Here is a 21,495-nt window from a genome sequence, read left to right as displayed (position 1 = left end):
ACCCCCTTCCATACATACACCCCATCACCAACAATATTCTATAATTTTTCTTCTCTAAGTAGCAGCATAGCATCAAACACAACATTCTAAATGTTATCTATGTATCTTATAGAATTCTGAGAATGGCATCATATTTCTGCTGCTTATCCCCTAGAAAGTCCAAGAGAAGTAATACTTACAGTAGATTGTTTTAAAAATATACAGGCTATTCTTTCATCTCATTATTCTAAATGTAATCCTTCTACTGCTGAAACTTTATATCTTTGAAAAATATTTACTGACCACCTTAAATAATTACCTTCATAAAACTGAGTTTAGTCCTGTACCTTCCATTTTTAGTGGACAACGCTAGAAATAAAGACTACATGACTGCATTTATTGCAAAAACCACTTAGGACACTGACACAAGAGAACTTTACTTACATAACTAACAAAAAGAACAGGTAAGACAATCTACAAAATAATCATTTTTCAGAGCCTGTCAGAGAGCTGAGTTTGTGAAGAAGGCTAACAAACTAAAGTCATCCCAGGTAGAGTGATGGGGAGAGAAGGACATAGTCATTAATGTTCATAAGAAGAGAACAGTTTAACTTTTCAAGATATTTAAAGACAAAGTGTAGGTTGGAATGACTGTATTGAATCCCCAGAAGCCCCCAAATCAAGGAGCTTCTGTACCCATTAGCCAATTCTTTTTGTAGGACTTCACCAAGAGTACTCAAAAAAGTTGGGGGCAGGACAAGAGAGCCAAGAGAGACCTCCCTCTGAGGCACAGACATCTCAGATCTGCTCAAGTCTCAGAGCAAAGCTGGAAAATGGGGACCCTGCCACTTGCACTTCAGGCCTTCTACTGAATAAGCGTGTGACCATGTGTGGCTGGGTGAGTGTCAGGAAAGCAAAGACAGATCGGCTTCCCCAGAGACGGGCTAGTGCTTTGGGTCTGCTGAAGTCTGACTGAACACAGGAGAACTGAGAACTTCTCCCACCCTCAGGAACTCCAGATTTTAGACTAGTTATCAGACAATAGCTGTCTGGGGCAAAAGAAGGGAAGCTGAAAGAACCCTCCCTGAAGCCAGGCTAGAAGAGCAAGCTGAAGTCTGATGGTAAGGCTGGAAGACATTCAGATGTGAGAGGATTTTGATCTTACACTCAAATTTCCTTGGCCTCTACTGAACTCAACCCAACTGCAAATCTCAGAGCACCTCAACTACAAATTATATTGACAAAATGACAATTTTGAAAAAATGACATGCATTTTCCCAGGCATAAGTAATATTTACTTTAGGCTCTACTATTCTTCTTTACACAATGTTTGGATATAAAAAAATTATCATGACATGATAAAACAAAGAAATGTGATTTGTTTTTAACAAAGGAAAAAAAATCAATAGAGCCAGACTTAAAGATGGCCCAGGTGTTAAATGATCAGACAGGGATGATAGAATAACTACTATAAATATGTACAAGTATCAAATGGTAAAGATGCACAACTTGTATAAACAAATAAGAAATTTCTATGGAATACTATGTAAATAATACTAAAAGGAGCCTAATGCTAAAACAAAAAAAAAAATCCTGGAAATAGAAAGAAATACAAAATGAAAATCATTTTAATGAGATTTTCAGCAAACTGAATGTAGTGGAGGAAAGAATCTATGGAAGTGAACACAAGTCATTAGATACTATCTAAACAGAAATACACACAAACATACATCCATGATCCATGGAACACATCAAACAATCTAACATACATGGCAATAGAGACCAAGAAGAGAAAGAGAGAATGAGACAGAAGAAATATTGGAAGATATAATGGCAGAGAATTTCCAAAGTTGAGGAAGATATCAACCCAAAGGTCTAACTTGCCAGGAAACCCTCATCAGGATAAATATATTTTCATCAAGCTGAAAAGCAAAAAGGAAAAGAAATCTTGAAAGCAGCTAGAGATAATGGACACATTAAATAAATATAGGAATATAAGGTAAAAACAATTGTTGACTTCTTACAACAAACAATGAAGGCAAAAAGATGAAGAAATAATATTTTTAAAATGCTCAAAAACAACTTAAAACTTACATTCAAAAAATTATCACAAATACGAAATGAAAGAAATTTTCTATTGTACAACAGCTGAAGTCTTTGACTCCAGCAATCTGCACACTCAGAAATATTTAAAAAGTTCTTAGGAAAATGATACTGGATGGAAATTCAGTTGTACATGAAAAAATGGAGAACCCATTCCAAAATGGAACAAAGTCCTCACTTGCACTTAATCTTTCTTTTTTCTCCAGTAAGTGCTTCTATCTTCTACCCAGATGCTAGAGCCAAAATCCCATAAATCATCCTCAATTCTGCCCTTTCCCTCAAATCTCCATACTTGATTTGTTAGAAAGTTCTGTTTTGCCTTCAAAAATATATCTCAAACTCACCCACTCCTCTCCATTCCCACTGCTATCCCATAGTGCCAGCCAGTGACATCTCCCACCTGGACACCTCTCACCGACCATATGCTCCCAACTGTTCTCCATGTTTCTAGTTTTGGTCCTCCAGAAATCCCTTCTCTATGCATTAGCCAGTGATTTTTTTCTCCTTCAAATTAGAAGTCACATTACTGCTCCTTTGTTTAAAAACTCCTTATAGGACCTACAAGCCCCTGCACATCTTGTCATCCACTATTGCTATATGCATAATGAACTACCAAATTTAGTGGCTGACATCAACTATCATTTTACTCTGTCTCATGATTTTTATACATGAAATTATTTATTATATATATTTTATGTATAAAATAAAAATTTTTATTGGGCCTACGGCATATAGAAATGTAAAACATTTGATAATATCTTAAGGGGACAGATGGAAGCAAAGCTATATTAGAGTAAGGATGATAACTCAAATCCACAGGAACAAATGAGGAGGACCAAAAATGGTAAATAAAAAGGTTAATATAACAAACTCTATAAATATGTACTTGCTTTCCTTTCTTCTTGTGTGGAACAAATGAGGAGGACAAAAGATGGTAAGTAAAAAGGTTAATATAACAAACCCTATAAATATGTACTTGCTTCTCATAGCTCCTTTAGAAGACATTAACAGAAGAGTAACAGGTTTATAATATATATAGATGTAATATGTTTAAAAATAACACATAGCACAAAAAAAAAAGAGGTAAGATGCAAAAGAGCTATCTAGGAGTAACATTTCTATTTCTCACTAAAATTAAGTTAATAAAATATGAAGTCTATTCTAATAAGTTCAGATGTATCTGGCAAGCCCTAAAGTAACCATTAAATAAGTATATATATTTAAAAGTCATTTATTTATATACAATTTTATATATAGTATATCTATAGTAACCATTAATTATATATATCTATTCTTTAAAAAAATTAAAATATTACACTAGAAAATATTCACTTAATCCAAAAGAAAGCAGTAAAGAATGAATAGGGGAACAAAAACAAGTAAAACATTTTTAAGCAAAAATGCAATGGATGATTACCAGAGGGGAGGTAGGTGGGGGAGATGGGTGGACTAGGTGATGGGGAGTAAGGAGTGCACTGGTCGTGATGAGCACCAGGTGTTGTATGAAAGTGTTGAATCATTATATTGTACACCTGAAACTAACATTATACTGTACGTTAACTAACTGGAATTTAAATAAAAACTTTAAAAAAATTAAAAATAGAAAAAATACAATGGCAGATATAAATCCAACTATAAAAATAGTAACATTTAATGTTAAAGGATTAAAGAATCCAATCTAAAGGCAGTGGTTGTCAGACTGGATAAAAAATAAGATGCAACTATATGTTTCAACAGAAAACATACTTTAGATTCAAAGATACAAATAGGTTGACAGTTGTAAAAGATAAAACAGTGAACAGGAACCATGAGAAAGTTGGGGTGACTATGCTAATATCAAAAGCACCCTTTTTAAAATGCAACTCCTGCAGCCTGATCCCTCTTCTCTAATGTTTCTCTTTAGCACTAATCACCATATGACTTACTATACATTTTATTTTTTTCTTCTTTTCTTTTTTAAATTTTATTTTATTTAAATTCAGTTAATTAACACATGGTGTATTATTAGTTTCATAGGTAGAGTTCAGTGATTTATTATTTGTTCATCATCATTTTTCCTACTAGAATGTAAATGCTTTGAGGGCAGGATTGTGTGTGTGTGTGTGTGTGTGTGTGTGTGTTTCCTCTCTCTGTTTTGTTCATGGATGGTCAGGTGTATATCCAGCATGTAGGACCGGTTCTGGCATACAATGGAGGCTCAGTGAATGTGTTTAATAAATAAGCATTAAGGGCCATGATCTAGGAGCTAAGGATAGAGTAGTGAATAAAACAAAATCTTCATCCTCATGGAACTTGCTTTCTAGTGGAATATATATATATATTTTTTAATGAGAATGGTATTTTAATTGAGCTACCCAGTAAGCATACATAATTAATGAAAATGATTACAATTATTATTCCTTTTTCAAAGCAAACAGAAATTTTAAATGTGTTTATTACATTTTGTTCTCTAGTATCTATAATCAGTGTCAATTTGTCCAGATATCTAATATTATCTATAGTTTCATCATTATCATCCATTTTCACTGTCTTCAGAGAAACAGAAACTGCCCACACTTTAGGTTTATCAAACATCTAAATGGTTTTTTAGGTAATTTTTCAAATGGTCTGATTTTGCCAAGCATATTTATAAGTAACTCTTATACTCAGCAACATGATGTAATAGAAATATTTTACCTATTTCTAACTCATGTGTATTCTATACACTTATGTGGAGAATCACTTAATACTAGAATATATGTAAATCCTCATAACAGGCTTCAAGTTTATATTTGGTTTATTTTCCATGATAGGAATAAATTATCAAAGTAAACTAAATCTAAATTAAAACCTCTCAGTGATCAATACAAATAAATCCCATTACCTTAAGATGAAGCAAAAATGAGAGCAGGTTTGGGATACGCTGGGATTAATTCTTTTTCATTTTTTAAAAAGGATAAACATTTTATTCACTTCTGTCTTTTTTTCTCCCCTCTGGTGACAACTGAGCACATATTTCTATGTCTTCATTATGTATCTAAAAAAACTCTAGCAACACTAAGTTTGTTTAAAAATAATATAAAAATGACAGAAGCAGGTTATTTTATCAAAAGGATCATCTGTCTTCTTTGATATTATAAGAGATAAACTGCTGTGTGATATTATAGGCTAGTCATGACAAATGAGGATGTAATAATTACAGACACAGGAAGGCGTCCATTTACTCATTTATTTTTTTTCCTGATCAACTCTTAGAAAATCTTAATATAAGAAAAAAATTAAAATCCAAAACTTCCTTGAAGATGTTTTGAGGAAATTAAAAGCAGGTAAGATCATCTTTGAAAAGCAAAGGTTATGGTAATAAGAATTGGGTGCTTAAATTAATATTTATAATCAAAGTGGCTTTTTAAAAATGAAGAATTATAGTACCTATATAATTGTAAAAAATGGGTCATAAATAATAAGTTATAGATGTCATTTGCCAAAAAAAAAAAGATTTCCCAAAGTTCTTTTTCCCCCTAGTAAATCTTAGAATTACACAGAGCTCAAATTAGAAAACCAGGAGGCCTTTCTTTTGCTTTCCCATTATAGATACAGACCCATTGCTTCTTCCCCTGCAGTTTTAAAATGTCTTAAGTTCCTTGTGGTTTCCTTCACTACTAATGCACTGGGATACTTAAAAAAAAAAAAAAAAGTTTAAAAATAGAAAAGAACTTCAAGGTAGATGAAATCCTTAAAAAATCCAGATATTCATTTTTGATAAAAGAATTCATTTAAAAAAATGTGCAGATTAATCAGACAAATGAAACTCACCCGTCTTTGCATCTTTCCAGTCATCTGAAAGAATAGTTTTGGTCTGAATAGTGTATTTTGATATAGGACTATGATTGTCTGAACCACGGCTCCACGTAAGAGCCACAGAAGTGGCTCTAATGTCTTCTATTCGTAGACCACCTGGAGGGCCTGGAGGGCCTGGAATGAAAATTTGGGTAATGAATCAGTGAATCCCAATTAGTGAATTAAGTGCCCATTAGAATACAAAAGCATCTTCCTTGAAATTAATCCAAAGAACATTTATACAATATAATCAGTGTTACCACGTTCCTTTTAGATATAAACTATAAGAGGTAATAATAATAGTACTTATGGTCTTCAGATGATTTCATGGTGTGACGTTTTAAATAAGGAGATACATGCTATCTTTTTAAAATGGCATTATTATTCAAGATACATATGACAATCTTTGGCTCATAAAATGGATACACATGAAAGTCTTTGACTTATAAAATGCAGTTGGCATTAAGAGGACCTAACAGATTGTGGCACAGCGCAATTTAAGAAATTCTTGATGAATGCATAAATCAGATATGGTAGCACAATTCAGTCCAGATATGAGAATAGTTAGTCAAATATTTTACTGTGCCTCCCACAAATGGCAAATACTTTTCTATATCCGTAATTGGTTATTGGTAATTTATTTTACTGGGAGTAGAAAATACATACAACCTGGGAATGATTGTATGTATCATTTTGGATAATATATTTCATGTTAGTTATAATAACAGGGATAAATAATATTAAAAGAAATATTTCTACTTCTATAAAATGTAGAAAACAATTATCAACTCAGAGATATACCAGAAATGCTCTGAAACATCAAATAATATATTGAAGAGACTTAGGACAGAAAAGTTATTAATGCAAAACGTAAAACAATGTTAAAAATAGGTTTTCATAGATGCTTCCTAACTCAGCACCAATATTATTCAATGAGAGCACTGTACCTGGTGGTAGAAATGAAAAGATAAATGAGACATAACTTCTGGGTTTTGAAGAGCTTTTTGTCTTGAAAAGGGTGAAATGGACCAGCAAATAAATCACTATAATTGAAGGCAATAAATGCCATGATAATGGCATACAAGATATTTATACTTTGCATCACAATTTGTTTTCAAAAATGAGAAAAAACATGCTTTAAGTGGTACAGTGGCATCCATTGCTTACAATGCTAAAGAAGGTTTCCAGTTAATAGAGACATCCTTTAATAGACATTTCAGAAAATACTATCACTTGTCTTCTTTGCACCAGAAAGAGTCCATCCCCAACTAATTTAGGCATATTAAATATAATTACAACTTTGTTAAAATGATATCTTTAGTTTTTCATATTGAATATAGTACTAAATAAGACATTTGTTTTTATCTCTTAGCTAAATATAAATGCCTTACTATTTATTGATCAAATCAGATGTTTAGCCTACATGGTTTCATGGCTTTTTTTTTCCCTCCAAATGGGTTTTGGTCTTTGAAAAGATATAGACAGTCTCCTAGTGGTTGGTCCTGAGGGGGAAGAGGTATAGGTAGATTCACACAAATATATTACTGCTAATACTAAAATAACACAAGACACATCCTATTGATGGCAGTAAATTTTATTATTTGGAGGTATGTAACATGAATAGAAGGTAAATAAACTTTTATAAATGTATAATTTGTAATAGTGTACTTATACTTATTGATGTTAATTAAAAGTAAAAAATACAACACCCAGAATAAATGAAAATAGACACATAAGTAATATAGAACACATGCAATATTCAGAAAGAAAAAACTGCATTTTTCATTACCTCATTAATTCACAGAAAGCATCATCCCAAGTTAATGATTAAATGGAATATTTCAGAGTATTAAAATTTAAAAATAGAGATAAAAATAAGGGAAATTATTTTTAAAAGGAAGAGAAAGTCATGCATTTAGATACTTTTTCTGAGCACAAAGTTGTGAAGAAAATATTAAGGGGAATTGAAGACAAATTTGTCATAGGTTAGGCTTTAACCGTGCAAGTGTAAATTATTTGCCTGCTGTTATTCTCTGAAGTTCTTGGAGTGGCAAATGAGTAATATTTTAAAAGGCCAGACTAGGGCGCCTGGGTGGCTCAGGCGTTAAGCGTCTGCCTTCGGCTCAGGTCATGATCCCAGAGTCCTGGGATCGAGTCCCACATCAGGCTCCCTGCTCAGCGGGAAGCCTGCTTTTCCCTCTCCCACTCTCCCTGCTTGTGTTCCTGCTCTCACTGTCTCTCTCTGTCAAATAAATAAATAAAATCTTTTAAATAAATAAATAAATAAATAAATAAATAAATAAAAGGCCAGACTAGAGTTGTATGTTATGAACATATATGTTGGAATACTATATGCATAATAATTTTACTCAGTCTAGTATATGTGCTGCCGAAGCGAGCACATAATTTTACTCAGTCATCCATTCAGGGAAGAGTGACATTGTTGAGTAAAACATTGTAATTACCTTTGTCCATTTTTTCCCTCTGATATATGCCTGGCCTCTAATGGGTTCTTAATAAATATTTTGGCGCATACATAAATGAGTTTATCACAATTGAACTTCCAGAGAGTTCTATAAACATAGCAGTCATCCACAATACAAGCTCCCTTCTTCCATTTGCCTTGAATATCATCATAGAGAGGTGAAGTTAAGAGAACAAATGGAAAGGTGTTGGTTGATATCCTCAAAACCCTGGTGTGGCAGTGTAACTTGTTAATGTGGAGTAGACCTACCCATCTAGTAATAGACTCCAAATATTTCCTGGAAAATACCTGAGAGAAAAATACTATTAAAGACAGAGATTTCAGAGTTTAAAACTGGCTTGACTTAAAATTCTGTGCCCTGATTTATCTTGGGCAAGTTTTTCAAATTTATTAAGGTTCCATTTTCTCATCTGCAAAATGGGAGTAACAAAAGTCGATCACTGTTTTTTTAGGATTGAAACAATATCTTTAAAGAAGGTAGTGGTAGACCTAGTCCATAAAAAGCCCTCAGTAAACTTTAGCTACTAAAAGTATTACTGTTTTTATTCCTGCAAGAGCTTTCTGGGCATCTGAGTTACTTGGCAGGAGTAATTATTAGTATTTGTTAATAATTGGGAGGGATCTGTTTATCAGATTGTTCACTTACCACTTGTTTTCACTTAAACATAAAGTGTTTTCTGATAAATTTGCTGAAGGTGAGGAAAAGTTGGGAATGTGAAGTCCCTTCATTTGTACTAAGAAATCAGGATGTAGCAAAACCAGAGAGGTACTATAGAGACAAACTTGCACAGCCTGGGAGTTAAACTCAGGGCCAGTACTGTACTGTCTCCAGGAGGAAGATTTTCAAAGCAGTGTAGCTGATAATACTTGTTTAATTTTTCTGTTCAGAATGGAGAAAAAAAGTGTTATGGTAGAAAATAAAATACTGCAACTACTTGTTCCTCAGCACACACACACAAAGGCATTAGGAACTGGTCACCCTTGGTTATTCTTTCATCAGTGGGGAAAAAAAAGCAATACATGATTCTGACTTTAAGAGTTCCTTCTTCCTTCCTCCTCCCTTCCTCCCTTTCTCTCTCTCTTTGCCTCCTCTCTTTCTCCTTTTTTCTCTGCCTCCTCTTTCCCTCTTTTTCTGTTTTTTCTGCCTCCTCTCTCCCTCTCTTTAAGCTCCTACTGTTGTATACTCTCAAGAAATCTGTAAGTAAGGAATTGAAGCCAGGAAAAATGTAAGCAAATAGACTGTTACATGCAGCTTATTTCATTATTACTCTACTAATATGTCTTTCCAATATCTTAGGTGGTCCTCAGGCAGATAGCTAATGGTTATTTATGCCAAATTTAAATTATAATGAAACAGAGACATTGTTTAGATAGACAGGACCTTTGGAATTTGACATGCATTTTAAATGTCTAGATACATTAGATTAGCAATTATTTTAGCCTTCCATTTTCTTTCTTTCTTTTGTTTTTAATCACTAAAGATTGCAGGTGGGGGTGTGGAGGGACTGGGATATTTCTCTGACTAGTGCTGGTAAAAGCTTTCTTTCGATTCTTCTCACTACCATTAAATATGTAGGAAGCTAGAAAGAGAAGGAAATGAGGAGAAAAATAAGAAAGATCTGGGGGAGGAGATAAAAAGCTATTTAAAACATACTTTCTGTTTTTGGTTTTTATGAAGACAGTCTGACCAAATTCTCCTTTTATAGAATTAACAGTGCAAACTTCAGTGTTGATACTCTGCATCTCCTTTTCCTATTCAAAATCATAGTGCTCTATCACTATCTTTCTAGGAGCTACCTTTCTATACTTCTCCCCATAGAGGCTGCTACTATATACACTTCCCTTCCAGTTATATTACCTTCTCTCTTACTATTCTTGTTTTTCACTTACTATATTTTTTCCCCTCTGGCTTGAAATATCCCACTCAGAGATTGCTGATTGAGAATACTCCATAAAATCTCACCTGCAGGGTATAATTAGTGGTCTACCAAGGTCCTTGTTAGTGTTATGTTTCTATGTTGTAAGTTCTTCAAAGTCAGGCAGGAGTCTACAATTACCGAAACGTGTTTCTATCTTGTTTTTTAACCTACTGAAAGACTGTAGAAATAGCCAGAATGGTCCCCTATCCTCTGTGGTTCAATGAGATTTCAATTTGTAACATCTATATTCTCTTTCCCTAAATTTCTCTAGGTTCTCAATGTTTTAACTATGAAATCGTTGGTTGCAGGCAAATAACAGAAACACTTCAATATGTCATATAGATCACATACATTTTAGAGCTCATGTAAGCCAATATCTGTACATTTACCAAAGGATGCGGAAGTATAGAAGGGCTATGGCCAGAATCATACAGCTAGTCTGTAACAGAGTGCAGAATCAGGAAAATAGACTGGGTTTCCCAGCATAACCCACATGAAATGAGAAAAAGCCCATTTGAAATTTAGATCTTGCCACCCAAATGTGCCTGTCTGCAAAAGACCTCCAAAGAACTACCTGAATACTGACAAGTTTACCATGTTGTTTTCTTGGACTTGTCTGTTATTTTTAAAACAAGTGTGAACTCATAACAACATAAAATTTACATGACATAAAACAGTGAATAAAATTTTTTTATAAAAGATTTTATTTATTTATTTATTTGACGGGGGCGGGGGGCAGGCAGAGGGAGAGGGAGAAGCAGGCTCCCTGCTGAGCAGAGAGCCTGATGTGGGGCTTTATATCAGGACACTGGGATCATGACCTGAGCCGAAGGCAGACGCTTAGCCAACTTAGCTACCCAGGTGCCCCAGTGAATAAAAATTTTATATTGTATATTTTAATAAAAATATTTACTGAGTCCTTATCATATTGAAGTAATTGTTAAATCTTTCATAATTCTTACCAATAACCTAATGATGTAGGTGCCATTATTTTCCCTATTTTACAGATGAGGAAACAGAGACATGGATAGATTAAATGACGACAGTCATCCAGCCAGCAAATGAGAAAGCTAGGATGCAAACACAACCAATTTGCCATGAGACCATCTTTTCAGCAACTATAGTACAATTATTTAAAACAGCATTATCAGAATCAAATTCTAAAATGGTATTGAGCTTTTCTTTGGAGACCTTTCTTGTTGGGAATCTTATGAATTACTTGGGCACAGCTGTACACTTTAGAAAAAAATGACAAAAACTGTCATACATTGACCATAACTTTTAAATCTTTGCTTGATCTGTTAACTCAGATAAATGAAGATAAACACATCACCCATCTATAAATTCATACTCAAAACACCCCCAGTTTTTCTTGATCACCCTAAAGCCATCTGTTAGTCTTTCCTGAATTTTACCAGTGTCTTTGGGAAAAAATACCTATGTATGAACAAAATACAGTTGTGATTTCCACTTAGCTCTTATTCATATGTAATCAGAGGAAAAAATGAGCAAAAACACAATTATTTATCAATTTTGTCATTTCTTCTTTAGGAATGTAGTAACATTCAATGAAAAAGAGTTTAGACATTTGAGGAAAAATAGCCAAAAAAAAGTACTTTTTTTTTTTAATTTTATTTATTTGACAGAGAGAGACACAGCAAGAGAGGGAACAAAGCAGGGGGAGTGGGAGAGGGAGAAGCAGGCTTCCCACAGAGCAGGGAGCCTGATGCGGGGCTCGATCCCAGGACCCTGGGACCATGACCTGAGCTGAAGGCAGACGCTGAACAACTGAGCCACCCAGGCGCCCAAAAAAGTACTTTCAGAATGATTATTCACACACTATAGTGTGACCATATTTTCTCAGTCAGTAATTAAGACACATTTTCTGATGAGTCAAGTGGGATAGAAGATTTGAAATTGGGAGCCTCCAGAATTAAATGGGATGCATAGCAGCCATGACTACACCCCAGGCATCACTTGAGTCTATGCTAATACTTAGGCAGTACTAAATACAAATGTACTTTCTTCCTCTTAAACCCTGACTTTCTAAACAACCAGACCCCAAAACTCCTGGTCCTTTTGGGACTCCCTTCCACATGGCCCATGTATTTAATAGAAACCTTCATGTTCCAGAGTTGCTGCAAGCGTGAAAGATATCTAGCATCACTCTCTTTCCACCCGTAATTTCCAGTAAGTAATTAAAGCAAACACCACATGCAAATATTCTGTGGTTCATTGTTTATTTTTACTAAAATAGCCAATTTTAATGAAAAGTTTGAATGTTAAGGAAACAAAAATTTATCAGAACAAATTATCTCCTCTTTTAAAACAAAACAATCTTAAAATGACATTACTGAAAGAACATCAGTTCAATTAGGATAGGCAACTTCTTCCTCTTCTTTCAATGTGTCAGCTGAAGTTCCTTTATTATTACAGGCCTATATCTGTTCTCAAAATTAGTTAAGACAATGGTTCTACCATAATGTTATGAAATACAGTTCAATGTCATGTGATTTTGTCAATGGTTAAAGCTGTCCTAAGATAAAGCTAAATAGTAAATATCCCTACCATTTAATAGGAGTATGGTAGTTTTTTAACCTCTAACATTTATAAAAGTGAACTTAGATCCATTAGTAATGAGAAGAAGGCTAAAGGGAGAGCAGTGAATTTGTAGAACCTGTACTTGTCATCGATGCAGTTTATTTATGCAGAATATTCTCCCTTTCCTGCTACCAGGAAAGGCATACTTGTCATGTGATTTCCTTCCTAATTTTTAAATTCTTTCTTTTCAAAACTATATTGCCATCTGGTCTTGGTGGTATACTTTCAATTATGAACTATGTAAGAAGATGCCCACAATGATGATTCATGCACATATCTCCATGATGATATTTATAGGTACCTGAGAATCTCAAATTAATTTTAAATATCATATTAACATGGTAATTGATCTGGATCTCTAGTCTAAACTCTAAGACAGTTCCATCTGTCACAATGACTGAGACGAGAAAATTTAAAAAATTAAAAAGATGGAAATTAAGTAACATCTTGAGCCAGAAACATTTATTCCTTTATGATGACTAATGAATTATTTTAAAAAGAACACTGCATATATATTTAAGAGTCATATCTATATCCCTCAAAGCTTTCCTGAGAGTTCTTCCAACAACAGATGGAGTTGCTTGAGTTACTAAATGAGAAGTTCATATAATACCCTATACCTAAATATAAACTTGTTTCAGAGCAAAACTATTTCTGGTGAAGAAACAAGAATTTTAAGCATATCTCTTTGACCAAAGACAGAAAATGAAAGTATTTTCAAACAACGAAATTTAAGCAGTTCCAGAAAGAATTATATACACTTCCTTTTTATCCTTCACTTCTCCTCAAGTCCTTCCAGTAAAAGTCTCCAACTTCCTGCCCAAATTAAAGATCCAAGAAGGCTGACAGTAGGAGTTAATAAAATTAAATATGCATACATGCTGTTAATGGCTTGGTATCTTCACTTAAACCTTGCTACCGAGATGACAATTTTCTCCACATGCTGTCCATTTTCACTTCCCAATCCCAGGAAATGTGCCAAAAACCCTACAGAGCCATGGGCAGTCGTGAGTTGTTTATTGCTGCTTTTCATCCATTCTTGCCAAAGAATATATATATGGCACCAGGATACAAAAGACTACTGGAGTAATGCCCCTTAGCCTGTGTCTTAATTAAGATGACTCCTTAGTGAATTTGACAACAATACTGTTCATTACCTGCTTGGCTAAATCAAACAGTCCATTCAGTGGCAATACTTTTGTATTGAAATTCACCAGTTCTTCATAATTTTTTTCAGGTAATGAGCTAATTTATGAAATATATAATTTCAAAGAAAAACAGGACATGAAAACACAAAAATTTCATTGGCCATTATAAGATGTACTAGGTTAGTTCACTAGCCATTTTTCATATTAGTGAAGCTATATAATTATATTTTTAAGTATGTTCCTGCTCAAAAGTATGTTTAGAAGTTTCAAAAGGAAAAATCCTCTAAGAACTAGATTGGAAGGGAAAACTGCAGGAGCTATAATATTGAGTTAATTAGTAAAATCTAGTATAATATGTTAAAAAAAGAAAAAAGGCTTTCACACAAATGGTGAGTGTCAACGATCACCAGGTTGGAGGCAGGCTGGCACAGACGGGGAGAAAGGGATCCACCATGTTTTTCTCTCCACCTTTTCTGTTTTTACCTGCAAGAGGAAAGATCAAGGCTGAAGGGACAGTGTGGATGCCCATTTAGGGGCAGGAAGCCATGTACTTTGGGGATTTGCCATGAGTCCTTGATGGGTAAGTTGAAATAAGAGCAAAGAAAAACATCCTCTAGACACTGGAGATGGGAGTCCAAAAGAAAAAAGGCTAAAGTGACAAGCTTTGGCCCAATCAAACCTCCATTCCCCAGTAACAGTGACTGCCTTTCTAAAGAACAAGAGCTGTGCCTGGATCCCTTCTCCCGCCACTGCCTTAAACAAACAAACACTAGAACCTTTGTAATTTCATGCCATATAGTGCAAGTCTACTTACTAAAACATATGCTTGATGGCTTCTAACTAAGAAAAAAAATACAGAGGGTGAATTTAGCAATGATTCTAAGAAACTAATCAGTATTTGGGAATGGATGTCACAGGAATTTATGTCATGAGTAATATGGTATTAAATTTTTATGCATATATATATTAAAAGCACAGGAGGAGGAAGTAAAAGAAGATATTTATAAAAAGTCTCCATGGTCAATGTGTGAATTCTAACTATTATTTTTCTCTTCATAAATATGGAATCTGAAGCTTATAGTGATGAACTGACTAGGTTAAGACCACAGCTTAAAGAGTAGGTGAAGTGGCTTTCTTTTTTTTTTTAATTTTTTTAAAGATTTTATTTATTTATTTAACAGAGAGAGAGAACACAAGCAGGGGGAGTGGCAGAGGGAGAGGGAGAAAAAGACTTTCCGCTGAGAAGGGAGTCAGGTGAGGGGCTCGATCTCAGGACCCCGGGATCATGCCCTGAGCTGAAGGCAGACGCTTAACCGACGGAGCCACCCAGGTGTCCCTGAAGTGGCTTTCTAAGTACATTTGCCTAATGCCAAAAGCCATACCTTTTCTACTGCACCATATAGATCTTTTAATGACTGTATATGTATATTAACTATGTTATTAGAGAAAATCATGGATGATATAATAACTATTTTATTAGAGAAAATCATAGGATGATCATCCACCTCTTTCCCCTAACCATAACTAAGGATAATTTGATTATTAGAAGTAGAACACTTTATAACCACCCACTATTGTCTCCCTGGTGATAGCTATTTAAATATGAAAAACAATATCTACGAGAAAACTTGCTTCTGCTGGCTACTTATTGCAAATTTTGTCATTATGATAAATGGTAACAAAGGTCACCAACTCACTTGTCACTTTAAACACATGAGATTTCTAAGTTTTCAATGAGAAGTGAAATTAGTAATTTTGGATATATTCCATCCATGCACCCCTCCTTCCACCTTTAAATAGTTTTGGTAGTTTTTGCTATATTACCAGAGTTTGCTGCTCTGAAACCTGACTTTTTAGGTCTGGCAAGAGGGTACTATGCACACTTACACAGTGAGTGTAACTGTTGCACAATGGAGTATCATTTCCTTGATTTAGGCACCTTAGCAACCAGCCTACACAGAAACATATCAGACAGTGGTCCTCCAAGTTGTTTAAAACACCAGTATCAGACATATCTGACATACTCCTGTCAGTAAGGGTCCCTTGCCCCTGGAGAAATTCTCAGGAACGTGTGGAGCTGCTCAAGCTCTGGTTGTCGACAGCCAGTAAGACTATAGGGAGCTGAAGCTCAGATGTGTGCACTTCAGTGTGACAGACCCTAGAGTGGTGACACTCACACAAGGGATCACTGCATCTTGGCATATCACAAGTTATTTGTTACTGATAAATTTGTGCATTACTTCTTTTCTAAAATGAAGTGGATTCAAGGTTGTCCCTGCAATATGCTAAGTCTTACTCACTTGCACCATCCCAGTCCACTTTCAAACAAAGGACTTGGCACTCCCCCACTGCCCTGGGAAATACACAAAAATCACAGCCAACTTCCTCACCTCCTCTTGTGTCCACAGAGCAACCACTGCTGACTGTGAATATTGGGTAATTAGAAATTAAAATAGGGTGTTACTGTTTAGGGGGAAAAAAAAGCTTTGGGATTTATGCCAGAATATGCAACGACTTGCGAGTGTATTGTGCAGTCAAACATGACAATGGAAAAGTGCTGTAGCCAAGGAAAGACAGAATTCACTGCTGTGCTGATGTAATGATACATCCTAGGTCACATTTAGATAACACATGGGGTGTTCTGTCGCACAAGAACAGGGATCCCGTAGTCACCTTCAAGAGGAAGTGGAAAAGGTGCGAACTATGGTATAGGTGGCTTTGTAGGATACCAAGAGAGAATCTACAGAGTCAGAGAACACTTTGCACATTTCTTCCTTTCTCTTCGAGTATGTCTTAATGAATCCCAGGCATGATGGTAGTGTAAGGAGTTGTGTGATAGGAATTCAAAAGCACTAAAATCTCCTCCCTGCAACTTCTTAAGCTGATCACAAGTTTAGAGAGTAAGGCCTTTTTTTGAGTTTCCTTTATTCTCATTTGTTTAGGTGTGAAAAAAAACCTGTGACTCAATCAAATTCTCAGGGGCTGTGCTGGTGAGGTTGGCTGGTGGCCGAGAGATGTTGGTGACAGGAAGCCAGTCTGCAAAAACACCATCAAGAAAGAGTTGGATGTTCCAGAACCTTGAAATGGCAGATTCCACAGAAATCATACGTAAGAAAATTGTTCTGCTTAAATGGGATTTTATACCATTAAGTCTTTCCTTGGTTATATTTTCAGCAATGAAGCTAAGGTGTTTTTGTCTTCCTTTGGTTGATAAAATGAACCCAAAAGAGAAGGTTTGAAATTCCAATTTCAAATAATTTAAAATTTTACTCTACTCTCTAACTTAACTTAGAATTATCATCAATGCCTCACAGTGGTTTGGGTGGGCAATTTATTAAACCATATGCCAACAGTGAAGCAGATGTAAAATAAAAATTATATGATCTGGTTTTTATATTTCAGGAAGTTAAACATTAAGGAGTAGTGAAGAAAAATAAGTAATATAGCATATTTGGAGCACTAGTATCTGGCCACTTTCTGGCTTTATAAGATGAGAGCAGAAGACTATTTCTTTTCCTTTTTTAAATCTCCTTTGCTTATGAAATGGGATTACCAGGTCTTACACTACTATTTCACAGCAATTTTGTTAAGATGACATCATAAAATTTATATGAAAGTCCCACAGGCATATACATTATACGGTAAACATTTAAACATTTTGAATGAATTAATTTTAAAGCTAAAGATCACATTTTAAAATTAAGCTTTAAAACCATCTACTATATTGTTTTTGCTATTATAATTGTACAATGTTGAGTAGCTAAAATGTATATTTTTTAAATTACTATAATTTCCTGTTATTAGGCCAGCCATAAATACATCATGGGCAAAAATAAAATTGCAAAAATCTGCATCTGTGACTTTCTATAGAATAAATATTCCTTACCAATAAAGAAAGAGGCCTACTTTTTAATTTTTCCATATTGATTATTTCATCTCTTTGAATATATCTGAAGTAGTGTTTGGTTATACTGTGATCCAGCAATGAGCTTGGATATTACATGTGAAGTCAGACTGCTTGGATTCAAATCTTGTTCTTCTACTTAGTACCTGTATGACCGTGGGCTAGTAACTTAGCCTCAGTGGGACTCAATTTTCTTATGTGTAAATTGGGGATAATAATAATAATATCCATCTCGTAAAGTGGTGCCTGGTAAGTAATAAGGCTTTAATAAATATTATATATCTTTATATGATATAAAAATACACAATATATTATATGGAATGTGTATTTTTATAATATATATCTTTATAATATTTTATTATGTCTTATATCATACACTAAATTATGTAATTATATATCTTTATTTTGTATTTTGTATTCATAATACATGTCTTTTCACAGCATAAAGATTGGAGTTGCAAACATATAATATTTTGCCAATATAAATTGAAATTACTTTTAAAATATGAACTAATTGCCATTTATTTATGCTCATAAAGACTTTTAGATATCACTGATTATCTGTACTGCTATTGTAATTTGATAAAATTGGCATAATTGTCAGAGGAATTTGGCATCATTGGTAAATATAACAGATGTATAAAGCCTATAATACAGCACTGCCATGCAGCAGCTAAAATCATACCATGGCTATTAAGTTCTGTAAAGCCTTTCTCTTTTCTCTCCTGGAACCTGAGTGAGGAGCAGCAAGTTTGATGATTATTTTTTAAGGGAGCCATGGATACAGACAGACTGTGTAGCAAAGATTAAGTTCCAGTTTGCCAAAAGCTGACCAGTTTGATTATGAGACGAAGAGAGTCAGGAGCAATTAATGAAAGAAGAGGAGAAGAAATCTTCCAAGATTTCTTCTCTCACTGTACTCCAGTGAGGAAAGAGAAAAGTGATCTAAATTTGTATTAGTGCATGCTTTATAGTGTTGTCTACCAGTTTATTATCCTCACATTTATAAGTTTTAAATTTGTAAAATGAACTGTTAAACTAATTTTCAAGGACCATCTTAAAGCTTAAGATAGGTGACTTATTCTGAATGAATTGCATACTTTGTTGATATATTTGAAAATTACCTTGAATTTACATGAACTTACATTGAGAAATACAATTTCAAATCATTGGTGTACTTTATAACTTCACTAGAAATTGGATAAGTTGTTATTTTTACTAAAGCTTTTAGGAGAGAACTATTAATGAGTTCTAACTTTGAAAAAAATCAAGCTTCTTTCCAAATTCTGTATTAAAAACAGATACACATCCCAGCTCATGATCCCAGCATTTTCATGTAACAGTTATAGAGAACTGCCCCCTAGCAGTTTTTGAATGTGTTGATCTCAATGGAAAGGAGAATGCTCAATTTCTGGGCAGGCTTCACTATTAATAGATGTATCCTTGTGGTTTAGTGCCAAGTGAGGTTGGGATGCCTCAGGATGGTGCCCAGTCAGTCACTGTTCCAGCCAGTGTGGGCAGCAAGGGCCATTTTCCTGCCTCAGTCCTGTGAGGACTGATGAGATGGAATCTTTAGTCTGTCTCTGTGGCAAACTTTCTTGGACAACGCAAGCGGAAAGTAGAGGCAATTATCCAAGTATCTGAGGTAAATGTGTGTTTTTCTGACCCAAATACTTGAAAAATTACCTCAACTTGTCTTTTTGGTTTGACTATGATGATCTGGACACATCTTTCTGCCTATATAAGAGTATCTCTTTTCTGCATCTCTTCACATAAGTTCATGAAGTTTGTGGGGGGTGATAAGGTGTGTGTGTGTACTGGTAGCCTGTCTAACTTGCTATGTATACTACAGGAAACTTTTTTGTCTGCTCTTCCTAATTTTATAATGACTAAATTGATTAATCTCAAAGTCCTTTTGAATTCATTTAGACATATCATGTCTTAATAATTTGAATATAAATCCACAGTTGTGTATTTCATAACAATTTGAATTTTGGACTTTTAAAACACAATGGGAATATTTACACCAGATACCATAGAAATCTAAATTGTGATTTAACACCAGAAGTTCCACAAATTTAACATGATGGCAGACTTTCTTTCCTTTTGCTTTCACTAATATCCTAGGTCTCTGAGTTAGCCATACAAATCGAACTCTAAATAGTCTAGGAGTAATTTAATCTCTTTTTAATAACTGTATATAGGTTATCTTTTTCCACAATGTTTTAAAACTGTAACTACTATTTATTAGCATGTGCCAAACAATGGGAAGGAAAGGAGAGAAGAGTAGAAGCTGCAAGCAGTAACTTACTACTCAGTTGCAGCAATTCTAGAATGGACTTGGTAATCTTTCTGGTACTATACCAAATTAACTACAGAAAGTTTTAGAGTATTAAAGTGTTAGCTATAGAAGTTTTAGAAATTAACTATCAATTTTATTTATTCATATTTTCTGGAAGAAGCCTAAAACAATGGAAAAACTGAACTGAGTTTCCAAGATGATCATCACTAAGTACATGAGTAAGACAGGGCAAGTTTCTCTGGGTTCAACTTTACAAAATGAAGAGATAGGAATTATCTAGATAACTTCTAGGATTAAATCTAGATTTCAAATTGTATATTCAAATTTGGACATAAATGCAGAGATTTCATATAGCTACTGTGAAGAAGGAGGAAACAAGATGCAACTAAGGTGTTATTTGACAATAATAGGATGAGTAAAACCTATTTATCTTAAAGAAAATGTTTATCAATTCCATATTTTTTAAAGAAAGAGTACTAATTAACCTGGAACAACAATCTCTGAGTAGATGCATCAGAACCCATCTGGCCTGGACAGCAAAGAGATGTATGCTCTGGGTATGAACTCTGCTAATATATAACAGCTGGGAGTAATAAATACTCAGGAGCATTTCCTGTAGAAAAGACCACTAGCCAACCATTGATGATTTAATATATAGCAATATTATTTAGACTAAAAAATATATTGACAGCTTCCATCAGATTATTTATTTGGCTATGTTATCTTAAATTATTCAACACAGGTTTTAAAACTGGGTTAGTCATCAACCAAAATGATCTCCTTAAGAACGAGTCTGGTAACCATGTCATTAGGCCAAGTAATAAAAACTTCAATGGATTATATCAAATAAAGATGGCATCTAATTTACGTCCATTTCCATTCTGCAACTGTATTTTGGCTTTAGGAATAAAGTGGAAAGCTTCATAAGCACACACACACACACACACACACACACACACACACACTACTCATCTAAATAAAAATCTACATAAAGCATTATGAACATAAGCTTCTGATAGAAACAATTCAAACTTGATTTGGGATACAATGATTTATACAGTTTTTGTGTTACCTGTTTTAATTTCAGCTACTCTTTTTCTAGAATGTTTCCAAATTTCATGTAGCATATGTTAGGCTTTGGAAATTAGACCAAAAAAAAAAAAGTTTCAGATAGTGAAAGTCTTTTTTCTTTTGTCTTTAAATCTCAGATTTACATTAAGAAATTTTGTTTAATATGG

At 34.2% G+C, this 21,495-nt stretch overlaps 2 protein-coding genes across 2 annotated transcripts in view; both read right to left on the bottom strand.

Annotated features, from left to right (window-relative positions):
* LOC148163733 (contactin-1-like) overlaps positions 1-8,373 on the bottom strand; it is a 146,636-nt gene extending 138,263 nt beyond the window's left edge. The window contains exons 1-2 of the mRNA XM_088025713.1: positions 8,364-8,373; positions 5,875-6,033 (exon numbers count right to left, since the gene is read on the bottom strand). Coding sequence (XP_087881839.1) covers positions 5,875-6,033; positions 8,364-8,373 — 169 coding nt within the window. The remainder of the gene's footprint in view (positions 1-5,874; positions 6,034-8,363) is intronic.
* Positions 8,374-14,454: 6,081 nt separating this feature from the next.
* The window catches only part of CNTN1 (contactin 1), a 75,817-nt gene continuing 68,776 nt past the window's right edge, over positions 14,455-21,495 (bottom strand). Inside the window, exon 15 of the mRNA XM_028123125.1 lies at positions 14,455-14,534. Coding sequence (XP_027978926.1) covers positions 14,455-14,534 — 80 coding nt within the window. The remainder of the gene's footprint in view (positions 14,535-21,495) is intronic.

Source organism: Eumetopias jubatus, unplaced genomic scaffold, assembly GCF_037043125.1.
Source record: "Eumetopias jubatus isolate StellerSeaLion01/CBP00866 unplaced genomic scaffold, mEumJub1_p1.0 scaffold_8, whole genome shotgun sequence".
Taxonomy (NCBI): Eukaryota; Metazoa; Chordata; class Mammalia; order Carnivora; family Otariidae; genus Eumetopias; species Eumetopias jubatus.
Note: the sequence above shows the minus strand (reverse complement) of the source record. Positions and strands in the feature narration are given on the sequence as shown.